A 21088-nucleotide genomic window follows, 5' to 3' on the forward strand; every position below is an offset into this window, starting at 1 on the left:
CATGATAGGTTCACCCACGCTAACTTCACCCACAATAAGATCACCCACGATAACATCACCCACGATAACATCACCCACGATAGATCACCCACGATAAGTTCACCCACGGTAATTTCACCCACGATAATATCACTCACGATAAGTTCACCCACGATCACATTACCCTCGATAATATCAACTACGATAAGTTCAGCCACGATAAGTTCTCCCATCATATGTTCACCGCATGATAAGTTCATCCACAATAGAATCACCCACGATAAGATCACCCACAATAGGATCACCCACGATAAGATCACCAAAGATAAGATCGCCCACCATACGTTCACCCACGGTAACTTCCCCACCATAAGATCACCCACAATACCATCAACCACGATAAGATCGCCCACGATAAGTTCACCTACTGTAACTTCACCCATGATAAGATCACCCACGATAAAATCATCGACGATAACTTCACCTACGATAACATCACCCACGATAAGATCATCTTCGATAAGTTAAGCCACGATAAGTTCTCCCATGATATGTTCACCCCACGATAAGTTCACCCACGATAAGATCACCCACGAAAAGATTACCGCGATAAGATCACCCACGATATGATCATCCACGATAAGTTCACCCACGATAAGATAACCCACGATAAGATCACTCACAATAAGTTCACCCATGATAAGATCACCCACGGTAAGATCACCCACGACAAGTTCACCCATAATAAGATCACCCACGATAGGATGACCATGAAAAGATCATCCACGATAAGATCACCCACGTTAAGGTCACCCACGATAAGATCACCCAGGGTAACTTCACCCATGATAAGATCACCCAAGATAAGATCACCACGATAAGATAACCCACGATAAAATCACCCACGATAAGATCACCCACGATAAAATCACCGACGATAACATCACCCACGATAAAATCACCCACGATAAAATTACCCACGATAAGATTACCCACGATAAGATCACCGACGATAAGATCTCCCTCGATAAGATCAACACGATAAGATCACCGACGTTAACTTCACCCACAATAAGATCAACCAAGATAAGATCACCCACGATAAGATCACCACGATAAGATCACTACGGTAACATCACCACGATATGATCACCCACGATAAAATCACCCACGATAAGTTCCCACAACGATATGTTCACCCACGATAAGATCATCCATATTAAGATCACCAACGATACATTCACCCAAGATAAGTTCACCACAATAAATGCACCCATGATAACTTTACCCACGAAAAGTTCACCCACGATAAGATAACCCCAGATGAGTTCACCCACGATAAGATCACCCTCGATAATTTCACCCACGATAAGTTCACCAACAAGAATTTCACCCACGATATGTTCACCCATGATAAGTTCACCCACGATAAGATCACCCATGATAAGATTACGCACAATAAGATCACCCACGATAATTTCACCCACGATAAGATCACCCACGATAAAATCACCCACGCTACGATCACCCACGCTAAGATCACCCACGATAAGTTCACACACGATAACATGACCCACGATAAGATCACCACGATAAGATCACTACGATAAGATAACCACGATAAGATCACCCACGCTAAAATCACCCACGATAAGATCACACTTGATAAAATTACCCACGATAAGATTACCCACAATAAGATCACCGACGATAAGATCTCCCACGATAAGATCAACACGATAAGATCACCGACGTTAACTTCAACCACAATAAGATCAACCAAGATAAGATCACCCACGATAAGATCACTACGATAACATCACCACGATATGATCACCCACGATAGAATCACCCACGATAAGTTCCCACAACGATAAGTTCACCCACGTCAAGATCACCCATGATAAGAGGACCATTGATAAGAGCACCCATGAAAAGATTACCAACGACAAGATCTCCCACGATAACATCACCACGATAAGATCACCCACGTTAACTTCACCAAAAATAAGATCAACCAAGATAAGATCACCACGATAAGATCACCCACGATGAGATCTCCACGATTAGATCACTACGATTAGATAACCACGATAAGATCACCCACGCTAAAATCACCCACGATAAGATCACCCACGCTAAAATCACCCACGATAAGATCACCCACTATAACCATGATAAGTTCACCCACGATAAGATCACCCATGGTAAGATTACGCACAATAAGATCACCCACGATAAGTTCACCCCGATAAGATCATCCATAATAAGATCACCAGCGATACATTCACCCAAGATAAGTTCACCACAATAAATTCACCCGTGATATCGTGCCCTTCCACAATCCGTCTGCAAAATTCAATGCTTAACCACCTCATAAGTGACCTCCACCTCCCTTTCTCCCAACCTGCCACCATCTTCTGCGATAATGAATCCGCCATCAAGATTGCTACTAATCAAGTCTTCCACGAACGGACAAAACATATTGAGATAGACTACCATTAAATCTGCGAGAAAGTTCAGCAAGGAATAGTTAAAATTCTCCCTATTCATTCCACTCTCCAACTTGCTGATATTCTCACAAAACCGCTTCCTCCTTCTCCATTCCACAACAATAATTCCAAGCTTGGCACTATAGACATCTATGCCAACCTTGAGGGGGGCTCTCAGAATTCAAAAACTTAATTATCGATCGTTCAGTCTCAATCATACAAACTACCGCTCGATCTTAACTTAATGATCGACCGCTCGATCTCATTCATGCCCGCTCGGTCTAAACTTAATTATTAATCGTTCGAACTTCATCATACTCACTACTGCTCGGTCTCATTCATGCTTTCGTCTTTCACCACTAGGCTCTTCATTCATCAACGCTCGGTTCCATCTTCCACCACTCGATTCTTCATCCCCGCTCGGTTTCATCTTCCACCACCCGGTTCTTCATCATCGCTCGATTCCATCTTCCACCACTCGATTTTTCATCACCGCTCGGTTTCATCTTTCATCACTTGGCTCTTCATCCCCACCGCTCGGTTCCATCTTTCACCACTCGGTTCCTCATTCCACCGCTCGGTTTCCTGACCATCATCGCTTCTCTGATCAACCACTTATTCTTATGTGTAACTGCTTATTGTTTTCTATTTTTCTCTTTTCCTCTGTATAAATAGGCATTAACGCCTATCTCTTTGTATAATTTTTCACATTAATCAAAATACTTTTCATTCTATCTTCTCATAGCGCTGTCTCTGTTCTTCTTCTCTTTCAATCCACGATAAGTTTACCCACGATAGTTCACCCATGATAAGTTCACCCACGATAAGTTCACCCACCTATACGTTCATCAAACGATAAGTTCACCCACGATAATATCACCCACGATAAGATAACCCATGATAAGATGACCGACGATAAGATCACCCACGATAAGTTCACCCACGATAAGTTTAGTCAAGATAAGTTCAGCCATGATAAATTCACCAACGATAAGTTCCCCAAACAATAAGTTCACCACACATATGTTCACCCGCGATAAGTGCACCCAACGATAAGTTCACCAACGATAAGATCACCCACGATAAGATCATCCACGGTAAGATCACCCACGATAACATCACCCACGACAAGTTCACCCACGATAAGTTTATCAACGATAAGTTCACGCACGAGAAGTTCACCCACGATAAGTTCACCCACGATAAGTTCATCAACGATAAGTTCACCCACGATAAGTTCACCCACGATAGTTCATCCACCTATACGTTCACCAAACGATAAGTTCATCCATGATAACTTTACCCACGATAAGATCACCCACGATAAAATCACCCATGATAAGATCACCCACGATAAGATCATCCACGATAAGTTCACCCATGATAAGATCACCCACGATAAGATCATCCACGATAAGTTAACCCATGATAAGTTTAGTCACGATAAGTTCAGCCACAATAAATTCACCCACGATAAGTTCACCAAGAATAAGTTCCCCAAACGATGAGTTCACCCAACATATGTTCACCCGCGATAAGTTCACCAATGATAAGTTCATCCAACGATAAGTTCACCAAACGATAAATTCACCAAACGATAAATTCACCAAACGATAAGTTCACTCGCCATAACTTCACACAACAATAAGTTCACCCACGACAAGTTCACCCACAATAAGTTCACCCATGATAAGTTCACTTACGATAAGTTCACCCATGGTAACTTCACCCACGATAAGATCAATCACGATAAGATCACCACGATAAGATCACCCACGATAAAATCACCCACGATAAGATCACCCACAATAAGATCTCCCACGATAAGTTCACCAAACGATAATTTAACCCAAGATATGTTCATCCACGATAAGTGAACCCAACAATAGGTTCATCCAACGATAAGTTCACCAAACGATAAATTCACCAAACGATAAGTTCACCTACGATAAGATCACCCACGATAAGATCACCACAATAAGTTCACCCACGGTAACTTCACCCACGATAAGATCAACTACAATAAGTTCACACAACGATAAGTTCACCCACGATAAGATCAGCCATAATAAGATCACCCATGATAAGTTTACCCACGATAAGTTCACCCATGAGAAATTCACCCCTGATAAGTTCACCAAACGATAATTTCACCCAAGATATGTTCACCCACGATAAGTGCACCCAACAATAAGTTCATCCAACGATAAGTTCACCAAACCATAAATTCACCAAACGATCAGTTCACCCACGATAAGTTCACGCACAATAGGTTCACCTACGACAAGTTCACACAAGGATAAATTCACCCAGGATAAGATCACCCACAACAAGTTAACACACTATATGTTCACCCATGATAAGATTCCCCACGATAAGATCACCCACGATAAGTTCATCCACGGTAACTTTTACCCATGATAAGATCACCAACTATAAGTTCACCCACGATAAGTACACCCACGATAAGATCACCCACGATAAGATCACCCACGATAAGATTAACTACAATAAGTTCACACAACGATAAGTTCACCCACGTTAAGATCACCCATAATAAGATCACCAACAATACGTTCACCCACGACAAGTTCACCCACAATAAGTTCACCCAAGATAAGTTCACCCATTATAAGATCACCCACAATAATTTCACCCACGATAAGTTCACCCACGATAAGTTCACCCACGATAAGATCACCCATGATAAGATCACCGGCAATAAATTATCCCACAGTAACTTCACCCAAAATAAGATCACCCATAATAAGATCACCAACGATACGTTCACCCACGACAAGTTCACCCACAATAAGTTCACCCAAGATAAGTGCACCTACGATAAGATCACCCCCAATAATTTCACCCACGATAAGTTCACCCACGATAAGATCACCCATCATAAGATCATCGACAATAAATTATCCCACAGTAACTTCACCCATAATAAGATCACCCAAGATAAGATCACCCACAATAAGATCACCCACGATAAGATCACCACGATAAGATCACCCACGATAAGATCACCAACGATAAGATCACTCACGATAAGTCCACCAATGATAAGATCAACTACAATAAGTACACACAACGATAAGTTCACCCACGATAAGATCACCAACGATACGTTCACCTACGACAAGTTCACCCACAATAAGTTCACCACGATAAGATAACCCCAGATGAGTTCACCCACGATAAGATCACCCTCGATAATTTCACCCACGATAAGTTCACCAACAAGAATTTCACCCACGATATGTTCACCCATGATAAGTTCACCCACGATAAGATCACCCATGATAAGATTACGCACAATAAGATCACCCACGATAAGTTCACCCACGATAAGATCACCCACGATAAAATCACCCACGCTAAGATCACCCACGCTAAGATCACCCACGATAAGTTCACACACGATAACATCACCCACGATAACATCACCCACGATAAGATCACCACGATAAGATCACTACGATAAGATAACCACGATAAGATCACCCACGCTAAAATCACCCACGATAAGATCACCCACGATAAAATCACCCACGATAAAATTACCCACGATAAAATTACCCACGATAAGAGCACCCACGACAAAATGACCCATGATAAGATGAACTTCGATAATTTCACCCACGATAAGATCACCCAGGATAAGATCTCCCACGATAAATCACCCATGTTAACTTCACCAAAAATAAGATCAACCAAGAAAAGATCACCCACGATAAGATCACTACGATAAGATAACCACGATAAGATCACCCACGCTAAAATCACCCACGATAAGATCACCCACGATAAAATCACCCATGATAAAATTACCCACGATAAGATTACCCACGATAAGATCACCGACGATAAGATCTCCCGCGATAAGATCAACACGATAAGATCACCGACGTTAACTTCACCCACAATAAGATCAACCAAGATGAGATCACCCACGATAAGATCACTACGATAAGATAACCACGATAAGATCACCCACGCTAAAATCACCCACGATAAGATCACCCACGATAATTTCACCCACGATATGTTCACCCATGATAAGTTCACCCACACCCACAACGATAAGTTCACCCACGATAAGATCACCCATGATAAGAGCACCCACGATAAGATCACCCATGATAAGATCTCCCACGATAAGATCACCCATGTTAACTTCACCAAAAATAAGATCAACCAAGATAAGATCACCCACGATAAGATCACCATTAACTTCAACCACAATAAGATCAACCAAGATAAGATCACCCACGATAAGATCGCCACGATAAGATCACTACAATAACATCACCACGATATGATCACCCACGATAAAATCACCCACGATAAGTTCCCACAACGATAAGTTCACCCACGTCAAGATCACCCATGATAAGAGGACCATTGATAAGAGCACCCATGAAATGATTACCCACGACAAGATCTCCCACGATAAGATCAACCAAGATAAGACCACAACGATAAGATCACCCACGATAAGTTCACCCATGATAAGTTCACCCATGATAAGTTCACCCATGATAAGTTCACCCACGATAAGTTCACCCACGATAAGTTCACCCATGATAAGTTCACCCAAGATAAGATCACCCATGATAGGATCACCCAGGATAAGATCACCCAGCATAAGATGACCCACGATATGTTCACCGACGATAACTTCACACACGATAACTTCACCAACAATAAGATCAACTACGAAAAGTTCAGCCACGATAAGTTCTCCCACGATATCCTCACCCCACGATAAGTTCATCCACTTATAAGTTCACCTACGATAAGTCAACCGATGATAAGTTCACCAACGATAAGTTCACTCGCGGTAAGTTTGCCCACGATAAGATCACCCACTACAAGATCATCCACGATAAAATCACCCTCTATAAGTTAAGCCACGATAAGTTCACCCACAATAAGTTAAGCCACAATAAGTTCACCCAACGATAAGTTCAATCACGACATGTGCACCCAGGATAAGTTCACCTGTGATAAGTTCACCCACGGTAAGTTCACCAACGATAAGTTCGCTCAACGATAACCACGATAAGTTCATCGATGATAAGTTCACCCACGATAAGTTCACCCACGATAAGTTCACCCACGATAAGTTCACCCAACGATAAGTTCACCCACGATAAGATCACCCACAATAAGATCTACCACTATAAGTTCACCCAAGATATGTTTAGTCACGATAAGTTCAACCACGGTAACTTCACCCATAATAAGATCACCCACGATAAGTGAACCCAATAATAGGTTCATCCAACGACAAGTTCACCAAACGATAAATTCACCAAACGAGAAGTTAACCCACGATAAGTTCACCCACAATAAGTTCACCTACGATAAGTTCACACAACAATAAGTTCACCCACAACAAGTTCACCCACAATAAATTTACCTACGATAAGTTCACACAACGATAAGTTCACCCACAATAAGATCACCCACAAGAAGTTCACCCATGATAAGATCACCCACGATGAGTTCACCCACGATGAGTTCACCCACGATAAGATCACCCATTATAAGTTCACCCAGGATAAGTTCACCCATGATAAGTTCACCCACGATAAGATCACCCACAATAACATCACCCACGATAAGATCACCCATGATAGGTTCACCCACGCTAACTTCACCCACAATAAGATCACCCACGATAACATCACCCACGATAGATCACCCACGATAAGTTCACCCACGGTAATTTCACCCACGATAAGTTCACCCACGATGACATTACCCTCGATAATATCAACTACGATAAGTTCAGCCACGATAAGTTCTCCCATCACATGTTCACCGCATGATAAGTTCATCCACAATAAAATCACCCACGATAAGATCGCCCACAATAGGATCACCCACGATAAGATCAACACGATAAGATCACCAAAGATAAGATCGCCCACCATACGTTCACCCACGGTAACTTCCCCACGATAAGATCACCCACAATACCATCAACCACGATAAGATCGCCCACGATAAGTTCACCTACGGTAACTTCACCCATGATAAGATCACCCACGATAAAATCATCGACGATAACTTCACCTACGATAACATCACCCACGATAAGATCATCTTCGATAAGTTAAGCCACGATAAGTTCTCCCATGATATGTTCACCCAACGATAAGTTCACCCACGATAAGATCACCCACGAAAAGATTACCGCGATAAGATCACCCACGATAAGATCATCCACGATAAATTCACCCACGATAAGATAACCCACGATAAGATCACTCACAATAAGTTCACCCATGATAAGATCACCCACGGTAAGATCACCCACGACAAGTTCACCCATAGTAAGATCACCCACGATAATATGACCATGAAAAGATCATCCACGATAAGATCACCCACGTTAAGGTCACCCACGATAAGATCACCCAGGATAACTTCACCCACGATAAGATCACCCAAGATAAGATCACCACGATAAGATAACCCACGATAAAATCACCCACGATAAGATCACCCACGATAAAATCACCGACGATAACATCACCCACGATAAAATCACCCACGATCAAATTACCCACGATAAGATTACCCACGATAAGATCACCGACGATAAGATCTCCCTCGATAAGATCAACACGATAAGATCACCGACGTTAACTTCACCCACAATAAGATCAACCAAGATAAGATCACCCACGATAAGATCACCACGATAAGATCACTACGATAACATCACCACGATATGATCACCCAAGATAAAATCACCCACGATAAGTTCCCACAACGATAAGTTCACCCACGATAAGATCATCCATATTAAGATCACCAGCGATACATTCACCCAAGATAAGTTCACCACAATAAATGCACCCATGATAACTTTACCCACGAAAAGTTCTCCCACGATAAGATAACCCCAGATGAGTTAACCCACGATAAGATCACCCTCGATAATTTCACCCACGATAAGTTCACCAACAAGAATTTCACCCACGATATGTTCACCCATGATAAGTTCACCCACGATAAGATCACCCATGATAAGATTACGCACAATAAGATCACCCACGATAAGTTCACCCACGATAAGTTCACCCACGATAAGATCACCCACGATAAAATCACCCACGCTAAGATCACCCACGCTAAGATCACCCACGATAAGTTCACACACGATAACATCACCCACGATAAGATCACCACGATAAGATCACTACGATAAGATAACCACGATAAGATCACCCACGCTAAAATCACCCACGATAAGATCACCCACGATAATTTCACCCACGATATGTTCACCCATGATAAGTTCACCCACACCCACAACGATAAGTTCACCCACGATAAGATCACCCATGATAAGAGCACCCACGATAAGATCACCCATGATAAGATCTCCCACGATAAGATCACCCATGTTAACTTCACCAAAAATAAGATCAACCAAGATAAGATCACCCACGATAAGATCACCATTAACTTCAACCACAATAAGATCAACCAAGATAAGATCACCCACGATAAGATCGCCACGATAAGATCACTACAATAACATCACCACGATATGATCACCCACGATAAAATCACCCACGATAAGTTCCCACAACGATAAGTTCACCCACGTCAAGATCACCCATGATAAGAGGACCATTGAAAAGAGCACCCATGAAATGATTACCCACGACAAGATCTCCCACGATAAGATCACCACGATAAGATCACCCACGTTAACTTCACCAAAAATAAGATCAACCAAGATAAGATCACAACGATAAGATCACCCACGATGAGATCTCCACGATAAGATCACTACGATTAGATAACCACGATAAGATCACCCACGCTAAAATCACCCACGATAAGATCACCCACGATAAAATCACCCACGATAAAATTACCCACGATAAGATTACCCACAATAAGATCACCGACGATAAGATCTCCCACGATAAGATCACCCACGATAAGTTCCCACAACGATAAGTTCACCCACGATAAGATCATCCATAATAAGATCACCAGCGATACATTCACCCAAGATAAGTTCACCACAATAAATTCACCCATGATAACTTTACCCACGAAAAGTTCACCCACGATAAGATAACCCCAGATGAGTTTATCCACGATAAGATCACCCTCGATAATTTCACCCACGATAAGTTCACCAACAAGAATTTCACCCACGATATGTTCACCCATGATAAGTTCCCCCACGATAAGATCACCCATGATAAGATTACGCACAATAAGATTACCCACGATAAGTTCACCCCGATAAGATCACCCATGATAAGATTACCCACTATAAGTTCACGCACAATAAGATCACCACGATAAGATCACCCACGATAAGCTCACCACGATAAGATCACCCACGATAAGATCACCCACGATAAGATCACCAGGTTAAGATCACTACGATAAGATAACCACGATAAGATCACCCACGATAAAATCACCCACGGTAAGATCACCCATGGTAAGATTACGCACAATAAATTCACCCATGATAAGTTCACCCATGATAAGTTCACCCATGATAAGTTCACCCACGATAAGTTCACCCACGATAAGTTCACCCATGATAAGTTCACCCAAGATAAGATCACCCATGATAGGATCACCCAGGATAAGATCACCCAACATAAGATGACCCACGATATGTTCACCGACGATAACTTCACACACGATAACTTCACCAACAATAAGATCAACTACGAAAAGTTCAGCCACGATAAGTTCTGCCACGATATCCTCACCCCACGATAAGTTCATCCACTTATAAGTTCACCTACGATAAGTCAACCGATGATAAGTTCACCAACGATAAGTTCACTCGCGGTAAGTTTGCCCACGATAAGATCACCCACTACAAGATCATCCACGATAAAATCACCCTCTATAAGTTAAGCCACGATAAGTTCACCCACAATAAGTTAAGCCACAATAAGTTCACCCAACGATAAGTTCAATCACGACATGTGCACCTAGGATAAGTTCACCTGTGATAAGTTCACCCACGGTAAGTTCACCAACGATAAGTTCGCTCAACGATAACCACGATAAGTTCATCGATGATAAGTTCACCCACGATAAGTTCACCCATGATAAGATTACCCACAATAAGTTCACCCACGATAAGATCACCCACGATAAGATCACCCACGATAAGCCCAAACGATAAGTTCACTTACGATAACTTCACCGACGATAAGTTCACCAAACGATAAGTTCACCCAACGATAGATTCACCAAATGATAAATTTACCAAGTGATAAATTCACCAAACGATAAATTCACCAAACGATAAATTCACCAAACGATGACTTCACCATATGATATCTCCACCAAACGATAACTATAAGTTCACCCACATTAAGCTCACCCACAATATGTTCACCCACAATAAGTTCACCCACGATAAGTTCACTCAACGATAAGTTCACCCAACGATAAGTTCACCAACGATAAGTTCACCAACGATAAGTTCACCAAACGATAAGTTCACCAAACGATAAGTTCACCAAACGATAAGTTCACGCACGATATGTTTACCCACGATAAGTTCACCCACGATAAGTTCACCCATGATAAGTTCACCCACGATAAGTTCACTCACAGATAAGTTCACCCACGATAATTTCTCCAAACGATTCTTAAATTATTTGTTAAGTATAATTATATGAAGCTCACCGTTTCGATTTTATTTTCTTTTTTATCCATTTATTCAACTTTTTTATTTTATTTTTTTATCTTATTAAGTGGTTACAACGTAACATGATTTTACATGTACTTTTGTATTTGATTATTATTTATTTTTAAATTTCATTCTTCACTATTGTTTGTGAGTAAAAAACACGAGAACATTATTATAAATGGAAGTCAAAATTAAAATTGAAAACTTTAATGTAATTTAAGGAGAATTTATAAACTATCAAAGATCAAATTAAATAGCAGTGAAATGCAGGTTGAAAACATGAGAGGATGAATAACAAGTTAAAAATTCACTGCAAAAGAACTATTGTAAATTAGTGAAAATTACAAAAAAAAACAGATAATAAAAATTGCAGTTTGTTGTACTTTCAAATTTAAATTAATCTTTTCATTAAAATTTATTTATATTTTATATAGTAATGCTTTGCGGTTTGTTATACATTCAAATTTGGATGAAACAACATTTGTGTTTACATTAATAATAAATAAAAAAAATTAAAGATAATAAGAAATTAAATATAAAAAATTATCATTGAAAAAAATTAAATAAACTATAATGTGTCTAAAGTAACCTCTAGTTTATGAACTAAAAACTCTTAAAACAAAGAATTTTGAGTACCTTATCAAATACTTTTATATTCATCAAATTAGACAGTGTCAATTTCATTACTTTATCAAACATACATTTAATGTAAGAAGTTAGAAATTTGTAAACTACCACCAACTCACTTATAAGCTAGATTATATAGTTAATATCGAAATTAAGATTACGCATAGTTGAAAACATACAAAATCCTAAATCGTAAAGATAAATAGTAGGTTTTACTTTATACAAAACCATGTTATATATATATATATATATATATATATATATATATATATATATATATATATATATATATATATATATATATATATATATATTAATTGAGTTTTATTTTAATTAAAATTCATTCACCAAGGAAAGTGAATGGTGTATCAAAAAATATACTTAATTTTTATTTGGGTTTGTATTTTTTTTATTCAGAATTACATTAAGGAGAGAGTAAATAACTTTTAATTAAGATTATGTTTTATTCAAAATTACATTAATTGAGTAGGGTTGTGGTTGACAACATATAAGGTGAATTTTTAATTACAATAACTTTTAAATAAGATTGTTTTATTTGAATTGAATCCATTCACTCAAAAGAGGTGCAATGGACAATTTAGAAAAAAATGGTGATCAAAACAATTTTACAATTTCATTTGATGGTCTAATTTTACTAGGATTATATATGAGATCTGAATAAAAAATTGTGTAAAATTGTACAATCTTAACATAGTACAAGTTAAATACGATCTTCACTAATGCATACACAGTTTGATTTATATCACCAAATTTATTTAATGATATTAATTTCTAAATTCCATTATGATTTATTTGTATTTATGTCAAATATAAAAAAATTATTTAAAATAAAATGTGCTAATGTTAATGAAATTAAATTATTTTAAATGTTTACCTAATTAGTACAACATTAATTATTGTTTTGTATGAGTGTAAAATAAATATACATTTAAATATGTCACATGGAAGACTCATAAATGATGCACAATTAAGAATGATAAAATATAAATTTAAATATCAATACATCCTAGCACTATTTAATAATAAAATAGTATATATTTAAAGATGTCATACTATGAACTATTATGAACTTATGATTATTAAATAATAATAATAACAATAATATACACATTTAAATATCAATAGATGCTAAACTTAAATATTAAAAATGCTTTCCATTTAAACATACATTTTACTTTATTTATGCATATTATTCTTGAAACATATTTTAATTATGGCTTAATACCTCTTTTGGTCCCTCAAAAGAGAGAATATTCAAATTCGTCCTACCTTTTTTAAAAAGTTAAAAAGGATCCCAACTTGTGAAAAAACTGTTCAAGTTAATTCTTTTTTGTTACAGCATCAAACTTTTAACGGTGCAGCTACCACCCGAGACAAAACATAATGACGTGTCTAGTTTATGTCATTGCGTGGCAGTGTGAGGTTAAATGACGTGTAAAATTTAAATTAAAAAAATATTTTGACAGAGGGTAGGAGCTACTTTGCTCTGCATTGAAGAAGATGCAGATGTTGATGGCATGATGAAAACTGGCGATGAAGGGTTTGCTTGCAGGTTCAAAGAGTTTGATGTGTTGATGACGAATCTTGGTTGGGTGATTTTCGCGAGAGGGTTGGACGTTTTTTATTCTCGTTTTTTATTAACGCACTGTTAAGGTCAGATACACTTAATTGGTGCTAGAATAAAAAGTGACTTGCAAAACCAATTTATGCGTGCAATTATTTTATTTTCAGTTGAACCATTAGGTGTTGATTTGTGATCTGCGTTGTTTCTTCTTCTAAGGTGAACTGTAGTAAAAGCTATAGTCATTGTAATGGAATCATTTAAGCTGTTAAAATTGACGTGCAAAGTTAAAAAGCAAAACAGACTTATGTAGTTCACCATAGTGATGTCTGAATCCAAAATTGAAAATTTGCGGAATCACATAGTTCATTGAAGGAGCTTGTAGTGGAGCTTAATCTCTTCCAAGGTAATTAGGGCTCTGGATTTCAAATACACGAAAGAGACATTTCATAAACAAAGTAGAAAAATGGAGAAGTGTATAATTGATAACAGGGGCTTAAATTACTATATTCCATATGCAAAAAGGAAAAATAGATTATCCATATCTCTACTGATAAGAACAGTTTTAACAGCACAGGACCACAGAAATATAACTTTCCACCACCATAACTAAAACCTATAACAGTTGTAAATCTTAGATTTACTGAACACATTCAACACCCTCGTATTTTTTTTTATTCTTGCTATATCACTCTAAGTTTTAAGCCTACCACTAATCGCAGGACAGAAAATCCCAAATTAGGAATCCTAATCGCGAGTTCATCGCGAATAAAAAACGTCCAACTCTCTTGCAAAAATCACCCAACCAAGATTCACCATCAGCACATCAAACTCTTTGAACCTGCAAGCAAACCCTTCATCGCCAGTCTTCATCGCGCCATCAACATCTGGATCTTCAACGTAGAGCAAGCAGCCCCTACCCTCTGTCAATGTTTTTTTTAAATTTAAATTTTACACGTCATTTAACCTCACACTGTCACGCAATGACATAAACTAGACATGTCATTATGCTTTGTCCAGAGTGGCAGCTGCACTGTTAAAAATTTGACGCCGTAACAAAAAAGGATTAATTTGAATATTTTTTTCACAAGTTGGAACCTTTTCAACTTTTTAAAAAAGGTAGGACGAATTTGAACATTCCTCCTCTTTCGAAGGAACAAAAGAGGTATTAAGCCTTTAATTATTGACCCATCACGAGATCAATTCTAAAAAAAAATATTTTAATTTTTTAAATTAATAATAATATAATTAAATAATTTTATTTAATATAAATTTCATTTATTTTATTTACACAGAAAAGGAACATTTAAATGTGATATTTAAGGATCAATAAATGCTTTACAACTTTAATGATTAACTTTGATATAATAATTGTTTAAATATATGGTATTCAAATTTAATATAGGTAAAATGAACATTATTTAACTAAATATTAAAAAGCTCTAAAATTTATAGAAATAAGATTCTTTATAATATATATATATATATATATATATATATATATATATATTTCTATTTTATCTTCAATTATATTTTATGATTAAAAAAGTAAAAGTAAAACTAAATGATCTGATTGCTTAAATATATTATTATAATCATCTATTATTATTTTTATGTAATCATTATTATCAATATTATTTTTTAAAAAAATATATAAAGGCACTAAGTGTTTCTCTTTCACTAATATTCAATAATAAGAAAATAATATGTTAATTTAATGAATGTAATAAATGCTAACTATTAATAATGATATAAAAATATATTTAAATACGTAGCATTTATTCAACAATTAATACTACTATTACTTCTTTTTTACATTAATTAATACTGAAATTACTTTAACCATAAAGGGCCTCGCCCGAACCAGAACTGCTCCAGTGCTTCGACGTAAGACATACACTCAAGTTTTTGTTTTTTTTTTAAAGCCATAAAAAGTGTAAGAAAAAAAAAACCGTATCCGGTTCAAGTGACGGATTCGATGGGCTTTTATCAAATCCAGTTAATTCAATCCAATTGTTTCCGATTCAAATCCGGGTTATAAAAAGCCTGTGTTGTTTCTCTGTTTCACTATTACTACATTACTCCTATTTTCATGTGTGTTGTGTTTTGTTGCACACACTACACACAGATACATAAACATAGAGAGTGAGAAAAGGGTCAAATAGTTTACTTGTTTTTCTTTCCCTCCATTCTTTTCAACTCTGCAACCTTCGGACATGGACGCAGGATACAATCCTCGTACGGTCGAAGAGGTCTTTAGGGATTTCAAAGGTCGCAGAGCTGCTCTGATTAAAGCTCTCACCACTGGTTCTTACTTCTTATCCTTTTCCATTCCAATTCTTTCTTTTTTCTTTGCTTTTAAAGGATAAAAAACTGAATAAAAATTGACGTTTTTCACCCTCCTAATGTTGTTCTTTTCCACTTCTATGTGGGTATTCCAGATGTTGAAGAGTTCTACCAGCAGTGTGATCCCGGTAACGTTTTGTTCCGTAAAAAACCTGTTTTTTTTTTTCTTTTCATTGTTTTTGTTTTGGTCGGCTTTTATGATGTTTCTTTTCCAGTCTGGACCATTGAATTGGGTTTATTTCTGAAGTGGGAGGTGAAGATTATTTTGAGTTTGGGTTTTGTTGGTTTCAATTTGGAGAGAAATTTGAATTTTGGTGCGTGCGAAACTATGTTTGGATTAGATTTTGGGAAGTACTTTTGCAAATTGGAATGCACAATTGCGAATTCCAGTGCAGCACACGACCGAAGGGGAAAATGTTGTTTTGAGAGTAAAATTATTTTTGGTTTGTCCCAGCTTCAATCCTAACAGCACTGGGGATGGGATTTTCGAACATAAATTTTGAAAATATGGGAAAGCGTGTATACCAATTTGCTTACTCTTGACAATTTTGTAATGGCTACTAGTTGAAGTTTTCATTTTTCTTATCTAATAAACACTGTGCTCTATTTTGTATGGAATGGGGTCATTAGAGGATTTCTATTTCTGTTTCTTTGTAGTTGTTATATAGCTATGATGTAGCATGGACTGAAGTTTCCTTATGCTACCATAAATGGGAAGAATCTCAATTGCAAAATATTCAGTTGGTAGCTTTCAAATTTAGCGTGCATCATTATGTTTCATTGTACTTGGGCCCATAAAATTTGTTTGGCTGAGAAGGCTATACTTGCACCGGTTAAAATATGGTGAAATGGATTCATTTTGCATGCTTCCTTTCATATGAATTATATTTGATGGGACACAGAATGAAGCTAAATTTTATTTTCATTTTAGATTTTTTCAGGACCATTTGTTCTAATCCTTACCCTTTTGGGAGGTATGAATATGACATGACTTGAAATGAGTACGTGTGTGCTTGTTATTGCTTGATATATTTTTTGACAGTGATTTTGGGTTAAAGGGGTGTGCTGATAGACATTAGGTTGGTCTTTAATGGACTGCAGTCAAGGCATGTTGTGCAGATCTCTTGGTATATTTGGGGCTCGGAAGGGGAGGTAATTGAAAATAAAATGATGAGGAAGTGTAAGGGTTTTCTTTGGATGTTTACTACAAAATAATGAAAGATTCTAGGCTTTTGGGTTATGTGAGACTGTCTTATTTCCCTCATAAGGAAAAATCTCAAATGTCAGACATCTGTTAAATTTAATTTTTCTGCCTATCCAATGTCATTAATGCCGGGTATGAATCTTTTCTTTTGGGGTATTTGATCTAATGTGTGATTGATATAAGCTGTTTCAACAGGCTACCATAATGCCATAACTCAGTTACTGATTATAGTGTTGTTCTTATTGCATTTAAAATTTCTTAGTATTTTTTGAAAATGAGACTTTAAATGTGAACTTATATGAGTTCTGTGGTACAGAGAAGGAAAATCTTTGCCTTTATGGATTTCCAAGTGAGCAGTGGGAAGTCAATCTGCCAGCTGAGGAGGTGCCTCCAGAGCTTCCAGAGCCAGCATTAGGTATTAACTTTGCCAGAGATGGGATGCAGGATAAGGACTGGCTGTCTTTGGTTGCTGTACACAGTGATGCTTGGTTACTTGCTGTGGCTTTTTATTTTGGTGCTAGGTTTGGGTTTGACAAGGCTGATAGGTACGTACTTTCCTTTCTCTTCTACATATAAAAAAATAAGGATCATCGGATGTTGTTTTCACATTATCCCGAATCTCTGATGGTTTTTCACTATCTGATTCTAACTAAAATCAGATGAAAGAATACCGGAGAGGGTATGAATATCATACTCCCTCACAACCGTGTGTTTCCATAAGAGACTTGGGAAGTTCAATTTTTTCTGTTACCCGTTCCAATAATTACTAGATTGTAACGTATGAATATGATAGTGTAAAAGTACTAGTTGTGAGGGGTAGAACATGAGTGTTTTAAGTCCCCATTCAGTCTGTTGAATTGTTTTCTGTTTCCGCATAATTTTGTTCCTTTTAGTAGAAAAAACATTTTCCCATGACCTAGGCACTCATCTAATGCCGTACAGTTCAAATTTTAACACGTATTAATTAGAGAATCTTTTTCTTTTAAGAAGAGCAAACTTTTCTATACCTGGCTTGAATTCATTCCTTAGCAGTTCTAATTAAAGATGTTGATGGGTTTTTCTATCTCCCTGTGACTTGTTGATTGTTTTACCTATCTTAGTTGTGATTAATTGGAGAAGTTGGGATCTTTCAGTAATATTTATTTTTCATCTTCGTACAGGAAGCGACTATTTAACATGATTAATGATCTTCCAACTATATTTGAGGTTGTTACTGGGATGGCCAAGAAACAAGGAAAGGAAAAGTCATCAGTTTCAAATCATAGCAGTAACAAGTCAAAATCAAACTCTAAGGTATGTGTTTGAAAATCTAGCTGCTTTTACATGCAGTAGCATGCAAAGTATCATATAAGCTTATAGAAATGAGGCTAATTCCTAAGTTTGTACGTGTCTGATACTGATTATTACTTAGAATTAGAAATACTCTTCTATCAAAATTTCTCTTGGAAAACTTGTGGTATGTTGTCTTTAAGATGTTATCATTAGAACTAGGAGTGAAAAAGTATTCTGGGAGCCAGATATGTCTTCTACTATTTGTAATGTGATCTGGTTTCTGATTAGTATTTGACTATGTTCTTTCTCTCATCTCTTGAGTTGACAAATGCAGCGAGGTTCTGAATCAAAGAACACAAAAGCAATGCAATCAAAGGACGAGGATGATGAGGGTGTGGCTTTGGAAGCTGATGATGAAGAGGAGCATGAAGAGACTTTCTGTGGGGCATGTGGAGAGAGCTACACTTCTGATGAGTTCTGGATTTGCTGTGACATCTGTGAGAAATGGTTCCATGGCAAGTGCGTGAAGATTACACCTGCAAGAGCTGAGCACATCAAGCAGTACAAATGTCCATCCTGCAGCAACAAGAGAGCTAGACCTTGACCATGTGGCTAGGATGGTTGTGACTATAATCTTGGCAATTTTATAACTACTAATTTGTTTAGTAGGTCAAGTTTATTAGTCTTGCTGTGAATTTCAGGTATATTATTCCAGATAAAACATTAGGTTTATGAGCAGCTGTTGATTTACCTACCATTAGGATAGTTATTTCATAAGCAGACTTTATGTTTTTGTTAAGTACTTTCTTAAATTTAATGTAGTTGTAACTGTGTTGTGTCCATAGCTTGCTCAAGTTCATACTCATATTCCATGTCATGGGAATCTCTTTTCATTTTTTTCACTGAACTTTTTTCAAATTCAAGTTCGTTTTCTAAACGTGGGTGAAACATTGAATCTGTAAACCTCCCGTTCTAAAATTTGGAACATTTGAAGCAAGTTTTTATAAATATAATGTTTGGATTAGTTTGCTTATAGCCAAAACAATTTGTAGCAATTAGGAGAATCTCGGAGGAGTTTTCTTTGAAGATCGAACAAATAATATGTACATCTTTTAATAATTAAAATGAATTGTGTTTCAATTTTGAATGTGTAGCATAACAAAATACCCATTATATTTATAAAACATTGGATTTGCCCAACTTTGGTTTTTTAAATTAAATACTTGTTTATCTTCTAATAAAACCTTTATATTTTTTTTATCACGTCTTCATGGATGCTCACATTAAAATAAAACATTCATTTCAATATTATAGATTTGACTCCTCACTTATGAACGTAAAATTTTATCTAAGGTGTTTGACTTCATGTTATGCTGGTATTATTAAAAACTTTTGTGAGGTGGGCACATAACCCTCAGACTAATTATGCCATCATTGGCTAATGCATCGCTTTAGCAATTTTTAGCCTAAATTGTTCAACATTATTATGAACATGTTTGTTCCTCATCATTGTAAAGAACATTGCCATTTTCTTTGGTGGAGAAAAAGAAACGTTGGTACTTGGCAAACCTAAATGAAACCTATATTAAGCTCTTCTTTACAAGATCATGAAAATGTCTTGTTAAAGCCTTTCATTATTACATTATGAAAGTAGGGTGTTTGCCTCAGCCTCTTCTAAAACTCATGGTAAAGTTCGAGATTTTTGTTGCAGTACTTCTGGCTACTTGATGATCTCCATGTACAGTGAGCACTTTGTTTCATGGGTAGTTTCAAAATTGAATCTTTAGTGTTTGTTTGGATTAGAGGGTGAATTTGAGAAAGTGAAGATGAGTGAATTTGAGAGGAAAGAGATGTGAAAGTAAAGTTATTTAGATTAA

General features: G+C 37.1%; 1 protein-coding gene across 1 annotated transcript; it reads left to right on the forward strand.

Annotated features, from left to right (window-relative positions):
• The first annotated feature begins 16459 nt into the window (after positions 1-16459).
• On the forward strand, positions 16460-20053 carry LOC124833239 (PHD finger protein ALFIN-LIKE 4-like). Its single transcript, XM_047307658.2, has 5 exons — positions 16460-16696; positions 16831-16863; positions 18256-18484; positions 19100-19232; positions 19546-20053. The coding sequence occupies exons 1-5, from the start codon at positions 16606-16608 to the stop codon at positions 19813-19815; spliced, it is 756 nt and encodes a 251-aa protein (XP_047163614.1). The 5' UTR covers positions 16460-16605; the 3' UTR covers positions 19816-20053.
• Positions 20054-21088: the final 1035 nt, after the last annotated feature.

The sequence above is a fragment of the Vigna umbellata genome, chromosome 1, assembly GCF_029865625.1.
Source record: "Vigna umbellata cultivar VRB3 chromosome 1, Vumbellata_1.0, whole genome shotgun sequence".
NCBI lineage: Eukaryota > Viridiplantae > Streptophyta > Magnoliopsida > Fabales > Fabaceae > Vigna > Vigna umbellata.